General features: G+C 35.2%; 1 protein-coding gene across 4 annotated transcripts in view; it reads left to right on the top strand.

Annotated features, from left to right (window-relative positions):
• The window catches only part of SCYL2 (SCY1 like pseudokinase 2), a 76,231-nt gene that overhangs the window by 19,118 nt on the left and 42,981 nt on the right, over positions 1-14,132 (top strand). For all 4 annotated transcript variants that reach the window (XM_037023052.2, XM_037023053.2, XM_073213686.1 and 1 more), the window contains exon 2: positions 4,766-4,970. In XM_037023052.2, coding sequence (XP_036878947.1) covers positions 4,794-4,970 — 177 coding nt within the window. In that variant the 5' untranslated portion in view covers positions 4,766-4,793. The remainder of the gene's footprint in view (positions 1-4,765; positions 4,971-14,132) is intronic.

The following is a 14,132-nucleotide window of genomic DNA, read 5'->3' on the forward strand; positions in this document are numbered from 1 at the left end:
TTTATTTGAGTAGTCTTTTACTTTTTGATAAGTCTGGCTGAAAGTTTATCAATCAAATTTGTTACCTTTTCAAAGACTGACTCTTAGTGTTTGATCTTCTCTATTGTATTTTTAGTCTGTATTTCATTAATTTCTGCTCTGATCTTTATTATTTCCTTCCCTTTACTAATTTGGTGCTTTTTTTCCCCCTAGTTTCTCCAGGTTTAAGGTTATATTGAGATTTTTCCTGTTTCTTGAGGTAGGCCTGTATTGCTGTAAGCTGCCCTCTCAGAACTGCTTTTGCTTCATCTCAAAGATTTTTGAACATTGTGTTTCCATTTCATTTGTCTCAGGATATCTTTTGATTATTTCTTTCTCTGTTGACTCATTGGTTGTTTAGTAACATGTTGTTTAGCCTCCATGTGTTTGTATTTTTCCTTGTAAGTGATTTTTAGTTTTATACTGTTGTGGTTGGAAAAGATCTTTAATATGATTTCAGTTTTCTTGAATTTGGTGAGACTTGTTTTGTGGCTCAACATGTGATATATCCTGGAGAATGTTCCATGTATACTTGAATGTGTATCCTGCTGTTTTTTAAAAAAATTAATTAATTTATTTTGTTGTCATTAATCTACAATTACATGAAAAATATTATGTTTACTAGGGTCCCCCCTTCACCAAATCTCCCCCAAAACCCCATTACAGTACTGTCCATCAGCATAGTAAGATGCTGTAGAATCGCTACTTGTCTTCTCTGTGTTGCACAGCCCTCCCCATGCCCCCCAGCATTATACATCTAATCGTAATGCCCCCTTTCTTTTTCCCCACCCTTATCCCTCCCTTCCTTCCGTTTCTCCCCAATCCCTTTCCCTTTGGTAGCTGTTAGTCCATTCTTAGGTTCTATGATTCTGCTGCTGTTTTGTTCCTTCAGTCTTTCTTTGTTCCTATAGTCTTTGGGTTTTAGGTGAGTCTCTTGTAAGAAGCATGGAGATGGGTCTTGCTTTTTTATCCATTCTATTATTCTGTGTCTTTTGATTGGTGCATTCAGCCCATTTACATTTAGGGTGATTATTGAAAGATACGTACTTATTGCCATTGCAGGCTTTAGATTCGTGGTTACCAAAGGTTCAAGGTTAGCTTCTTTAGTATCTTACTGTCTAACTTAACTCACTTATTGAGCTATTTTAAACACTGTCTGGTCATTCTTTATTTTTCTCCCTTCTTATTCTTCCTCCTCCATTATGTTGGTTGTTTAATTCTGTGCTCTTTTGTGCTTCCTTTAACTGCTTTTGTGGGTAGTTGATTTTATTTTTTGCCTTTAGTTACTATTGGTTGGTCTGCTTTCTTTGCCGTGATTTTATTTTCTCTGGTGACATATATTTAGCCTTAGGAGTGCTCCCATCTAGAGCAGTCCCTCTAAAATACCCTGTAGAGGTGGTTTGTGGGAGGCAAATTCCCTCAACTTTTGCTTGTCTGGGAATTGTTTAATCCCTCCTTCATATTTAAATGATAGTGTTGCTGGATACAGTGTTCTTGGTTCAAGGCCCTTCTCTTTCATTGCATTAAATATATCATGTCATTCTCTTCTGGCCTGTAAGGTTTCTGTTGAGAAGTCTGATGATAGCCTGATGGGTTTTTCTTTGTAGGTGACCTTTTCCCTCTCTCTAGCTGCCTTTAAAACTCTATCCTTGTCCTTGATCTTTGCCATTTTAATTATTATGTGTCTTGGTGTTGTCCTCCTTGGGTCCTTTCTGTTGGGAGTTCTGGACACTTCCATGGTCTGATCAATTATTTCCTCCCCCAGTTTGGGGAAGTTTTCAGCAATTATTTCTTCAAATACACTTTCTATCCCTTTTTCTCTCTCTTCTTCTTCTGGTATCTCTATAATGCGGATATTGTTCCTTTTGGATTGGTCACACAGTTCTCTTAATATTGTTTCATTCCTGGAGATCCTTTTATCTCTCTCTGCATCAGCTTCTGTGCTTCCGTGTTCTCTGGTTTCTATTCCATCAATGGCCCCTTGCATCTTATCCATTCAGTTTATAAATCCTTCCAGAGATTGTTTCATTTCTGTAATGTCCTTCCAGACATCATCCCTTAGCTCTTGCATATTTCTCTGCAGCTCCATCAGCATGGTTATGAGCTTTATTTTTAATTATTTTTCAGGAAGACTGGTTAGGTCTATCTCCTTCTCAGGGTTTGCCTCTGTGATCTTGGTCTGTATCCAATTCTTCTGCCTTTTCATGGTGATAGATATATTTGTCGGGAGCTGGCGCGTGTGTTGAGTAAAAGAAAGTCCCTTCCTGCCAGTTTGTGGCCTTCCTTTCCTGGGAGAACAGCGGCCTCTAGCAGCTGTTGGGCAGCTGCGTGCAGACGGGGCTTCTGATCTTGCCTGGCCGCTATAGATTTTATTTAGCTCTGCAGTTGCTGTGGGCGTGACCTGCTCAGGCTTCTTCTCCAATATGGTGGATCCGCGTTGGAGGGGGAACAGGTGGGAGGCTGTTTATCGCGGTGAGGGGCCTCCGACCTGTGCTGTGGGGGTTCAGGTGCCCAGAGTTCCCCGGGATTCGCAGCTGCTGGGCTAAGTGTCCCAGGGTGCTTCTGTCTGGCTGTGGGGTCCCTGTCCCTTTAAGACTTCCAAAAGCACTCGCTTTTCTTTGTCCCAGGGGCGCTGGCTGCGGGGACCTGTTCACAGGTCTTACTGTCCCGTTTCCCTAGTTTCCAGCACCCCTCACACGCATTGTGTGTCTGCGCTCTGGTGCGGATGGCTGGGGCTGGGTGTTTAGTGGGCCTGGGCTCCCTCTCCCTCCCTGCTCCGACTCCTCTCCTCCCACTGGGAGCTGGGGGGAGGGGCCTCGGGTCCTGCCGGCCAAGGCTTGTATCTTACCCCCTTTGCGAGGTGCTGGGTTCTCATGGGTGTGGATGTAGTCTGGCTGTTGTTCTGTGTCTTCTGGTCCCTCTTTTAGGATTAGTTGTATTCGTTGTGTTTTAAAATATATATATGGTTTTGGAAGGAGATTTCCACTGCTCTACTCACGCCGCCATCTTGGTTCTCTCTCGTATCCTGCTGTTTTTGTCATTCAGTATTCTGTATATATCTGTTAAGTCCATCTGGTTTAGTGTTTTGTTCAAAGTCACTTGTTTCCTTATTGATTTTCTGTCTGAATGATCTGTCCATTGATATAAGTGGGGTTTTCATGTCCGTAACCATAATTGTATTACTGTCAATTTCTTTATATATTAATATTTGCTTTATACATTTAGGTACCTCCTATGTTGAATACATAGATATTTACAAATCTTATATGTTGTTTTTTGGGTTAATCCCTTTATCATTTTAAAATGTCCTTGTCTCCTGTTACAGTCTATTTAAAGTCTTTTGTCTGATATAACTGTTGAACCCTAGTTTTGTTTTGTTTTTTTACATTTGTATTTGCATAGAAAATCTTTTTCCATTCCCTTTGTAAGTAAGTGCCTTTAGGTCTCAATTAAGTGTCTTGTACACAGTATGTAGGTGTGTCTTGTTTTCTAAAATCCATCAGTTACTTTGTGTCTTTTGATCAGGGCATTTAGTTCTTTTATACTTAAAGTAATTATTGATAGGTATGTACTTAACTGCCATTGTGTTGGTTTCTCATTGTTTTTGTAGTTCTTATCTGTTCCTTTCTTTTCTTGCTTTCTTGAGATTTGATGACTTTGTTTAGTTATTATTGGATTTCTTTCTCTTTACTTTCTGTATATCTATTGCAGGTTTTTGGGTTTTTGTTACTATGAAGGTTCATATGTAACACCCTATGTATGGAACAGTCTATTTTAAGTTAATGGTCACTTAAGTTTAAACACATTTTAAAAGCACTACATTTTTTACCCCATCCCCATGTTTTATGTATTTGATGCCATGTTTTACATCTTTTTGTGTATCCCTTAACTAATTTTAGGTATAGTTGATTTTACTGTTTTTGTCTTTTAATCTTCATACTAACTTTTAAGGCTTACAAAGTTTCTGCTGAAAACCAGCTGATAGCCTAATGGGATATCCCTTGTATATTGTTGTTGCTACTTTCAAGATTTTCTCTTTATCTTTAATCTTTGCCATTTTAGTTATTATATGTTTTGGTGTGGACCACTGAGGGTGGCTGAGCAGGAGCTGCTTTGGAGAGGTGCCTGCTTGGGTGGGTTCAGTGGGGTCACTTAGCAGGGATATGCAGCTAACAAGGCAGGTGAACAGTATTAGAATTGGTGCCTGCCAGTGTTGGGTAAGCTGGACTGAAAGAGGGCAAGAAAAATGATGCTTGCCAATGCTTCTGTTCTTGGAGAAATTTCCTGCAGATCCCTGCCCTTCTGGCACATACCCTAAAATTAGTCAGTGAAGCTACTTCATGTATGACTTTTCAAACTGCCGCCTCTGTGCAGCAGCTTGGTCTTGGAGCAACTGAGATTGTGTGTGGGCCCTTTAAGAATAAAGTCTTTGTTCTAATAGCCACTTTAAGACTTAAAGGGTCCATGTTGTGTAGTTGAGCAACATTTATGTCAATATCAAGTGTGAATATGTCTTTTCCTGGTCTGTGACATTTGGGGTTGTAAGGAACCATTGGTTCTTAGACTTAAATCTATGCTCAGGTATGTTGAGCTCTCTGAAGACAAAACGGACATGTAGCTTTTATTGCTATAGGATTATTTTGGGGGTGTATTAAGCTTTTCAGACTAAATAATGATTAAACTTTATTAAGTATGTAAATAAATGCAAACAAATGATCAGTGTTTTCCTATTCCCCTGTGTTTCTAGGCAACTTTAACTACCCAGTATTGCAGCCATGGAGTCCATGCTTAATAAATTGAAGAGTACTGTTACAAAAGTAACAGCTGACGTCACTAGTGCTGTAATGGGAAATCCTGTCACTAGAGAATTCGATGTTGGCCGACACATCGCCAGTGGTGGCAATGGGTTAGTTTGGAAGATTTTTAATGGCACAAAAAAGTCAACAAAGCAGGTAAGTTTTAATTCAGAATCCAACTGGAAAAATGCATATGCTAATTAAGTACCATAATGTATGTTGAGCATGTATATATTTTTATGTTAAGAAATGCCGAAAGTAGTTCTCATTCCATCTATATTAGGTCTTAGAAAAACATGCTTTGAAACATGCCCTGAATCTCTTGGTTGCAATTACATTGTTTGATACATCATCTCACCTTGTAATTTAATTTTGCTTACTTAATAAAATAAGCATATCAGTTGTGCAAATGAGTATATTAGATTTGAGTGTCTAGCATATGTTTTAGAATAAAAATTGCTATGTTCCTTTTTGTATTTGTCAATAAGTTATCAGCAAAATACCCAGTTAAATTTTTCCAACACTAAATACATTCTTATTAAGTGCGTTCTTATTTTCTCTCTTATTCTATAGCCTTCTAAAAAATAGACTTTCATAATATTCCTTTGCGTTTAAACTACTAGTTTAAAGGGGATACATTTGTGAGATATAATCACTAATTTGTTTGGGGACATATGGATTTCAAAGGTATTTAAAAACCAACTGTTCTTTTAGTGAAGAGTAGTTTAAATGAGTTGTATTTTTATTTCTTCTAATTTGACTGAGACCAACAGATGGTTCTTAGAGATGTGGAGGATCGTTACTGTCAGACTACTACCAACTTCTGCTGGAATTGTTAAAGCATTGAAAAATCTCCAGATTTGAAACCTCTGTCAAAATAGGCTCTTAAAAAGAACAATCGCTGTTTTCAAAAGTACTTTTACTTTCCTTCAAGTGACACATAAAGATTGTAAAATGTATGAGCTTTATTACACATTTTCCAATGACTATCACAATCATACAGTTGTGGGCGTGCATTATTTGTGACTTTTCCAAGGTCAGCTTATTTCCCAAATACATTAAAGAATACATTGGCTTTGGTTATTCTTTCATGAATAGAACTCTTGGTCTTGTGTTAGATTTCTGGTATGTGGTTTGTACCTGATCTGTAAATCTTATTTTTATTGCCATTTGGTTGGAAGTCCCAAGTTGATCTGTATCTTAAATTCTGATTGATTTGTTACTTTTGAACATTGTTTTTCTTTCAGTTCACCAAGAGCTCATCCAAAAGTAAGTGGTTTCTTGAGTATTGACCTCTTAAAATGCTATTAATGAAGCCAAGAATTTATGTAAATGACCAACCTCCAACACTAGTACAAATAGCTTTTACATATCAATTATAAAAAGGGAAAATGAAAGAACACCAAATTTACTAAGTTTTGCATTATTTTTTATGGGTGTTGTAACATAATAGTGTCTTTGTGCTTAACCAAGAGTTCTGGGTGTGTGTGTTTATCTGAAATCCTCTGGTAATGTTGGAGCTTCTGTTGCTGCTCATAGAACATGAGAACCAGGCACAAATGATATTTAATTGATGAGATATTATATAATATAATACAGTAGTTCTCAACTGCTGGCTGCCGGAACTGGGTTCACTGAGGAAAGTTTACTATGTTCCTTTTTTGTCCTTAAACTTATTGCTTTGAGGAAAAAGATGGTTTTGGAATATATTAGTTCTCTCCGTAGATATGGTTTTGAATTTTATATCTTTGCATCTTTTAGACTTCAGAGGTTAGAAGTGAGTATCCTGTCACTGCCTTAAGGAATAGTGTGAAGTCTAACCACCTTGGCATTGAGGCCTTATTTTAATTTATTTCTTAATTGAAAAGTTATAATTTTTCAGTTGCTTCATTTTTATTAAAAGGGACTCATACAAAAATAGATAATCTAGATCTGTGCTGCCCAGTATGGCAGGCACAAGCTACATATGGCTATTTCAATTAATTAAAAATTAAATTCAGTTCCTTAATTGCACTAGGCACATTTCAGTTACCCCATGGCCACATGTGGCCAGTATGACCATATTGGACCCATATTGGACAATGCACATATAGAACTTTCATCACAGGAAGTTTTATTGGACAATGCTAGTCTTAGAGAAATTGGGAAAACAATAATGGAAATGGATACACTTCTTAGAGTTCTTATTTTTCCCTCATAAAAGGGCATTGAGACTGAGGGCCTTACTCTCTCAGCCTTTTTTGATCTAGCATAGAGTATACCTGAGTGTAGTTGTATTTTACAGCAGAATATATTATCTTAAATTTGACTTTGACTTTGAGGTAAACATCGGGTAGGGACGTTGGGCTAGGAGATTCTCATAACTAGTTTTAATAGTTAAAAATGTGGAAGTGTTTCTATAGCTGCATGACAGTGAAATAAATAAAGTAATATTTAAGTCATCATATTTAAAGTTTACATCTTGTTCTCTCACCATTTTCTTTTTTTTTTAAAATGGTCTTCAAGAAAAGTATCTGTAATATAAGCTTGCTCCCAAAAACTATACCCAGAAGCACAGTATTTCTAAATTAAAAGAATACATGTATAAGTAGTTGTTTAGAGTTTGCATACACTTTTAAAGGTTGTCTGTATATTTTTTCTGAGGGTATTTCAAATTCCTAGGGTTATTAGTACATGACAAATTAAAAATTTCAGATCATGTACAACTTTTAACTTTTTGACCTAAATGTTTGAAGTCCTCTGGGAAGAATAGTCAATAATAGCACCTACAGAAAACATGGTAAAAAAAGTACGTATATGTGAAACTTGGAATGCAGCAAGGTAAAGAAAAAGATTTGGTAAATAAAAATTTACTTGTGTGCCTGGTAACTTCATTATACCTGATTGAACATTTCTGTTAATATTTTGGCTTTATGGTTGCAAAAGCCAATTTCTGTTGGTTTTTACTGTTTTGGGAAGACATTCACTAAAGAAACACTTCACAGTGAATAATTTGTGAAAGTGAAATTAAGAATTCCTAAGAGTCTTCAAGATAAGTGTACAGTTGATTTTTTGCAGTTAAGTAAAGTTCTTAGTCTGGTTTTGTATATAAAATAAGCCATTAAGATATTTTAAAGATACTATTTGGATAAACTTAAGTACATGTAAACATGTTTAAATAGATAGATCTTTAATTATAGCTTATTAGCTTTTGAAGCTATTTGGGCTCTTGTACTATTTAGGTTTTTGTGATGGTTTATTCAGAAGCAGCTCTTAGTTCGTAATCATTATCTTTTGTAGAATCTCTGGAAATTTTATAAGACATTTCAAGATAACATTTAGGGAATTAAAGTTTTGTTCATTTAACTTTTTAAATATACACTTATTTTTAAGAACTTATACAGAATAGTGTACAAATCATGGTTGTACAAGTTGATGAATGTTCACAGTGAACACACCTGTGTAACTAACTTCCAGGTCAAAGAAACGCTGCTAAAATTCACGTCTCTTCTTAGTCATTACCTCCCTTCCCACCCACCCAGGAGTAACTGATATCGTGTCCTTTGAGACTTCAGAATGATTTTGCCTGTTTTTGAACTTTTTAAAGTGGAATCATGTTATGTACTCCAGTGTTTGGCTCCTTTTCCTTAAATGTATGTTGCTGAGATATATCTTTGTTGTTAAGCATAGCAGGTTTTCTTTGCAGTTAGGTATAGAGTACTACTATCAGCATTCTTTACACATGCTGTTGGCATGTGTGACACATTACCTAGATATGAAATTGCTAGGTAATAGTGTATGTGTGCTCGGTGCCAGTTTTTCCAGAGTGGTTGTATCAGTGTATACTTCCACCAGTAGTTATAGTTTCTTCACATCACTGCCAAACCTTTTTTATTGTTACTCTTTAATTTTAGACATTCTGAGCAGAGGGTCTTTCATTTTTTTTATTGAAGTATACAATATTATATTGGTTTCAAGTATACAACACAGTGGTTCAGCAGTTACACACATTATTAAGTCCTTATCCCAACTAGTGCAGTTATTGTCTGTCAACACAGAATGATGTTTCAGAATTATTAGCTGTATTCTCCATTTTCCTACCATCCCTGTGAAACCCTTTACTTTTTGAAATTCAGTGAGATATAACCCATTTCCCCCTACTTCCTGAACTTTTATAATGCCTGATAGTAATGGCTGGGTAGAGTTGATACTGCTGTGTTTCTGTTGTAGCTTTGTAACTGACTTAGTCTTTCTATAGAGTAGCTATGTTTGGGATTAAAATGATTATCTAAACATACACACTATTTTCAAACATATTATTACTTCTTCTTTACAGAACATTTGAGAGATATTTCTGAGACAGATGTCCTTGATTGTATTTTGTTAGTTTTGTAATTTTAAATTATACTTTGTTTAAGCAAGTCATTAATTTTTTTTTGCCAAACTATATGGTGAGAAATGTTTGCTTCATGTGTATATGTCCTTTAAAAAATTGAAATACCATCACTTTATCTGTTAGATAGGAATGTTGTAACTATCAAGACTGCTAATATGTTGAATTTGTAATAAAGGAACTACATACATACAAGTTTGTTTCCCACTTGTTAACCTACTTTTTACTTCTGTTCAAGTAGAAGGCTAATGAAATTTCTTTTAACTCTTCTATGTCAAGTTAAGGGATTTATTTTGGGGAAAGGTGTTTTTAAAAATTTGTATGTTTATGTTTATATGTAAACTTTGCCTCATTTTTGGGCTATTACATATTACTATTTAGCTCTCTATTTCTGTTTATTTGACACAAATTTTAATATTTTAACAACTCTCCTCAATAGATTTAACTTAATATTTATTAGTAGTATTCTAGTGTCCCCCATTTATTATGATCTTATTTATCCAGTTTTGGAATAGGCTTTTTTTTTTTTTTGTAATTAGGACAGCTTCAGTATTATTTTGGCTTAAAAGTCATATTCATTGGCCTGTTTCTTGTGCCCTGACTATGTTATAAACTTAATGACACCTCTAGTTAAATGTCTGTACCTATGAGAAAAATGAACATTGATTTTTAAAATTGCATAATAAATATTTAACTGTTCATGTTTTATCCACTTTACCAAACCTAGGCTTTGACACAGTCCCTTCCTTACTGCAAAATCTACATCATGTTAGTCAGATGCCAGTATTTAGGTGTGAGGCTTACTAATGTTGTTTAGATAAGGGCACATTTAAATTATTATTATTATTTTTTTAATCTTTTTAAAGTGTCAACTTTTTTATTACGGAAAATTTCAAACATACACAGTAGAGAAAATAATTTGATGACTCCATTTAGCAGTGACCAACTCATGACCAATTTTGTTTCATCAATTACCTCCCACTCTCCTCTGCTTTTCCACTGTATTGCTTTTAAGCAAATCTCACACAATGTATTTCATTGGTTAAGACTTAAATATGAAAAATACTTTTTTAGAACTACAACGATTAGATTGTAAAAGTGCACAGCTCTTTTTTTTATTATTATTGGGTTCAACAAGCATATAAATAATTTTAATTAGAACAAACATAACATGGGGCAAATGAAGACTTAGAAAAATTATACACATTATTCGGTGAAAATCATCGCATAGACATTTAATGGAAAGAGAAGCTATCACACTCATGACTTTTTAATCTTTCCACAGCTGTACCTAAATAAAAACTTATAAAATAGCAATTCACTGTATTAAATGTCTAACTGCATACTCTCAACAAATGCCAAGTATATAAATATTTTAAGTTTTTAATGTGACAGATAATCTTGCTTCCTGCTTGTTGATTTACTTAATCTAGGTTGGATGAGGGCACCACAACCCCCAGGGATAACATATTTAAATTATTATAAATAAATTACAATAAAAGTTTTAAATAAAGAAAAGCAGAACGTCCTAGTCAAGTTGCTTAGATCAAAAATGATCATAGACTGTCTCTAGTAATTTTAAGGTTGCCTCAAAAATCACCTTAACACCTTTCAGTTTTCTCAAAAATCAACTTCTATTTAAATTGATCTAAAAAAATTTAGATTTTATCATTTTGAGCAGGAATATTATCCTTACATCATATGAAAAATGATGATTATGCTACTTGGCAGTCACCACTGGCCAGCTATGAAAGGCTTATAAAGTAGAGATCACAAGGAATGCCTGTGCTTCAAAAACCATGTCTGGTGGCTCTGAGGGATAAGTTAGTGGATGCCATCGTAGCTCTTAGGGAATCCTAGACACACTGGTATACATTAACTTAGATTTTATTACTCAAACTATCTTGTTTGAGCAAGAGTTCAACTTTGTAGTAAGCGAAGTAGCTTTTAAAAATTATAAATTAGGTCTGTATCAAAAAGTATAGCCTCTACCTTGACAAATAAAAGTTTTTAATGATTTTGTTGCCTTTTTGTTTTAAACATAAGCCATTGAGAAAAAAATACCTTTTATTGGGGAATTTTTTTTACCAATGTATTTTAAAGAATATATAGTAAATAAACAGACAATAGAATGCCAAATACTGCTTTCATTTAGTTTGAGTAATTTTTGTATTTAAAAAAGCCCCAAATTTTAATTAGAATTAGCAGTTGTTGAATCTTAAATTATTTGATTTGGATGATTTGTTTTGGATAATTGCACTCACTTGCTTTTCTGTATACTTGAACATTTTCCTGAAAATTTAACACATTTTAATTCGAGATGACAATGAAAAGCTTCTAGCTTATCTTTATTGACTACCAGCAGACAAATATACATCTGTGTGTCTTCTAGGTATAGATACTGTGGTGGATACAAAGACACAAGGCATGGTTTCTTCCTTTAAGAAGTTGTAATACATGTGAAGTGACAGGATTTTTATGCAAGTGATTTGTCAACAGAGTGAGATAGTATAATGAAGTAGAAGGAAATAAATTAGAAACTAGATGATAGTCTATTCTGATGGTAAGTTTTGAAGTGCCAGGTAAGAGTTTTCCCTTAGGAAGTCAGTATGAGACTGTAACGGGTTAATTAGTCACAACTTTATTGAAATGAGTTCATTTTAATTAACTCATTGAAACAAAAATTTAAAAAAATTTTTTTATTAAGGTATCATTGATATAGACTCTTATGAAGAAAAACAATGTGGTTATTACATTCACTCTTATTATCGAGTCCACTCCCATACCCCATTGCAGTCACTGTCCATCAGTGTAGTAAGATGCCACAGAGTCCCTATTTGTCTTCTTTGAGCTACACTCTCTTCCCCATGACCCCACACACATCATGTGCACCAATCATGATACCCCACAATCCCCTTCTCCCTCCCACCCCTCCCACACCCTTCCCTTTTCCTAACCATTAGTCCCTTCTTGGAGTCGCTGAGTCTGCTGCTGTATTGTTCCTTCAGTTTTGTTTCATTGTTATACTCCACAAATGAAGGAAATCATTTGGTATTTGTCTTTCTTTGCCTGACTTATTTCACTGAGCATAATACCCTCTAGCTCCATCCAGGTTGTTGCAAATGGTAGGATTTGTTTCTTTCTTCTGACTGAATAGTATTCCCTTGTGTATATGTACCACATCTTCTTTATCCATTCATCTACTGATGGACACTTAGGTTGCTTCCATATCTTGGCTATAGTAAATAGTGCTGCAATAAACATTGGAGTGCATATATCTTTTTGAATCTGATAAGTTGTTTTCTTTGGGTAAATTCCTAGGAGTGGAATTCCCAGGTCAAATGGTATTTCTATTATTAGTTTTTTGAGGAACATCCATGTTGCTTTCCACAATGGTTGAACTAGCTTACATTCCCACCAGCAGTGTAAGAGGGCTCCTCTTTCTCCCCATCCTTGCCAGCATTTGTTGTTCCTAGTCTTTTCTATTAGACAATAATCCAGTTTCATTCTCTTGCATGTAGCTGTCCAATTTTGCTAACATCGGTTGTTGAAGAGGCTGTTATTTCCCCATTGTATATCCATGGCTCTTTTATCTTAATTGACCATATATCATTGGGTTTATATCTGGGCTCTCTAGTCTATTCCATTGGTCTATGGGTCTGTTCTTTTGCCAGTACCAAATTGTCCCGATTACTATGGCTTTGTAGTAGAGCTTGAAGTCAGGGAGCGTAATCCCCCCAGCTTTATTTTTCCTTCTCAGGATTGCCTTGGCTATTCAGGGTCTTTTGTGGTTCCATGTGAATTTTAGAACTATTTGCTCAGTTTGTTGAAGAATGCTGTTGGTATTTTGATAGGGATTGCATTGAATCTGTAGATTGCTCTAGGCAGGATGGCCATTTTCACAATATTAATTCTTCCTCTCCATGAGCACAGGATGTATTTCCATTTATTGGTATCTTCTTTAATTTCTCTCATGAATGTCTTCCAGTTTTCAGAGTATAGGTCTTTCACTTCCTTCATTAGGTTTATTCCTAGGTGTTTTATTCTTTTTGATGCAATTTTGAATGGAATTGTTTTCCTAATTTCTCTTTTTCTGCTAGTTCATCATTAGTGTATAGAAATGCAACAGATTTCTGTGTATTAATTTTGTATCCTGCAACTTTGCTGAATTTAGATATTAGTTTTAGTAGTTTTGGAGTGGATTCTGTAGGCTTTTTTATGTACAATATGATGTCATCTGCAAACAGGGACAGTTTAACTTCTTCCTTACCAATCTGGATGCCTTTTATTTCTTTGCATATTCTGATTGCCGTGGCTAGGACCTCCAGAACTATATTGAAAAAAAGTGGAGAGAGTAAGCATCCTTGTCTTGTTCCTGATCTTAAAGGAAAAGCTTTCACCTTCTCGCTGTTAAGTATGATGTTGGCTATGGGTTTGTCATATAAGGCCTTTATTATATTGAGGTACTTGCCCTCTATACCCATTTTGTTGAGATTTTTATCATGAATGGATGTTGAATTTTATTGAATGCTTTTTCAGCATTTATGGAGATGATCATGTGGTTTTTGACCTTCTTTTTGATGTGATGGATATTGATGTGGTGGATGATGTTGATGTATTTTTGAATATTGTACCATCCTTGCATCCCTGGAATAAATCCTACTTGGTCATGATGGATGATCTTTTTGATGTATTTTTTAATTTGGTTTGCTAATATTTTGCTGAGTATTTCTACATCTGTGTTCATCAGGGATATTGGTCTATGATTTTCTTTTTTGTGGTGTCTTTGCCTGGTTTTGGTATTAGAGTGATGCTGGCCTCGTAGAATGAGTTTGGGAGTATGCCCTCCTCTTCTACTTTTTGGAAAACTTTATGGAAGATGGGTATTAGGTATTCACTAAATGTTTGATAAAATTCAGCAGTGAGACCATCTGGTACAGGAATTT

The sequence above is a fragment of the Manis javanica genome, chromosome 10 (assembly GCF_040802235.1).
Source record: "Manis javanica isolate MJ-LG chromosome 10, MJ_LKY, whole genome shotgun sequence".
In the NCBI taxonomy this organism is placed as follows: domain Eukaryota; kingdom Metazoa; phylum Chordata; class Mammalia; order Pholidota; family Manidae; genus Manis; species Manis javanica.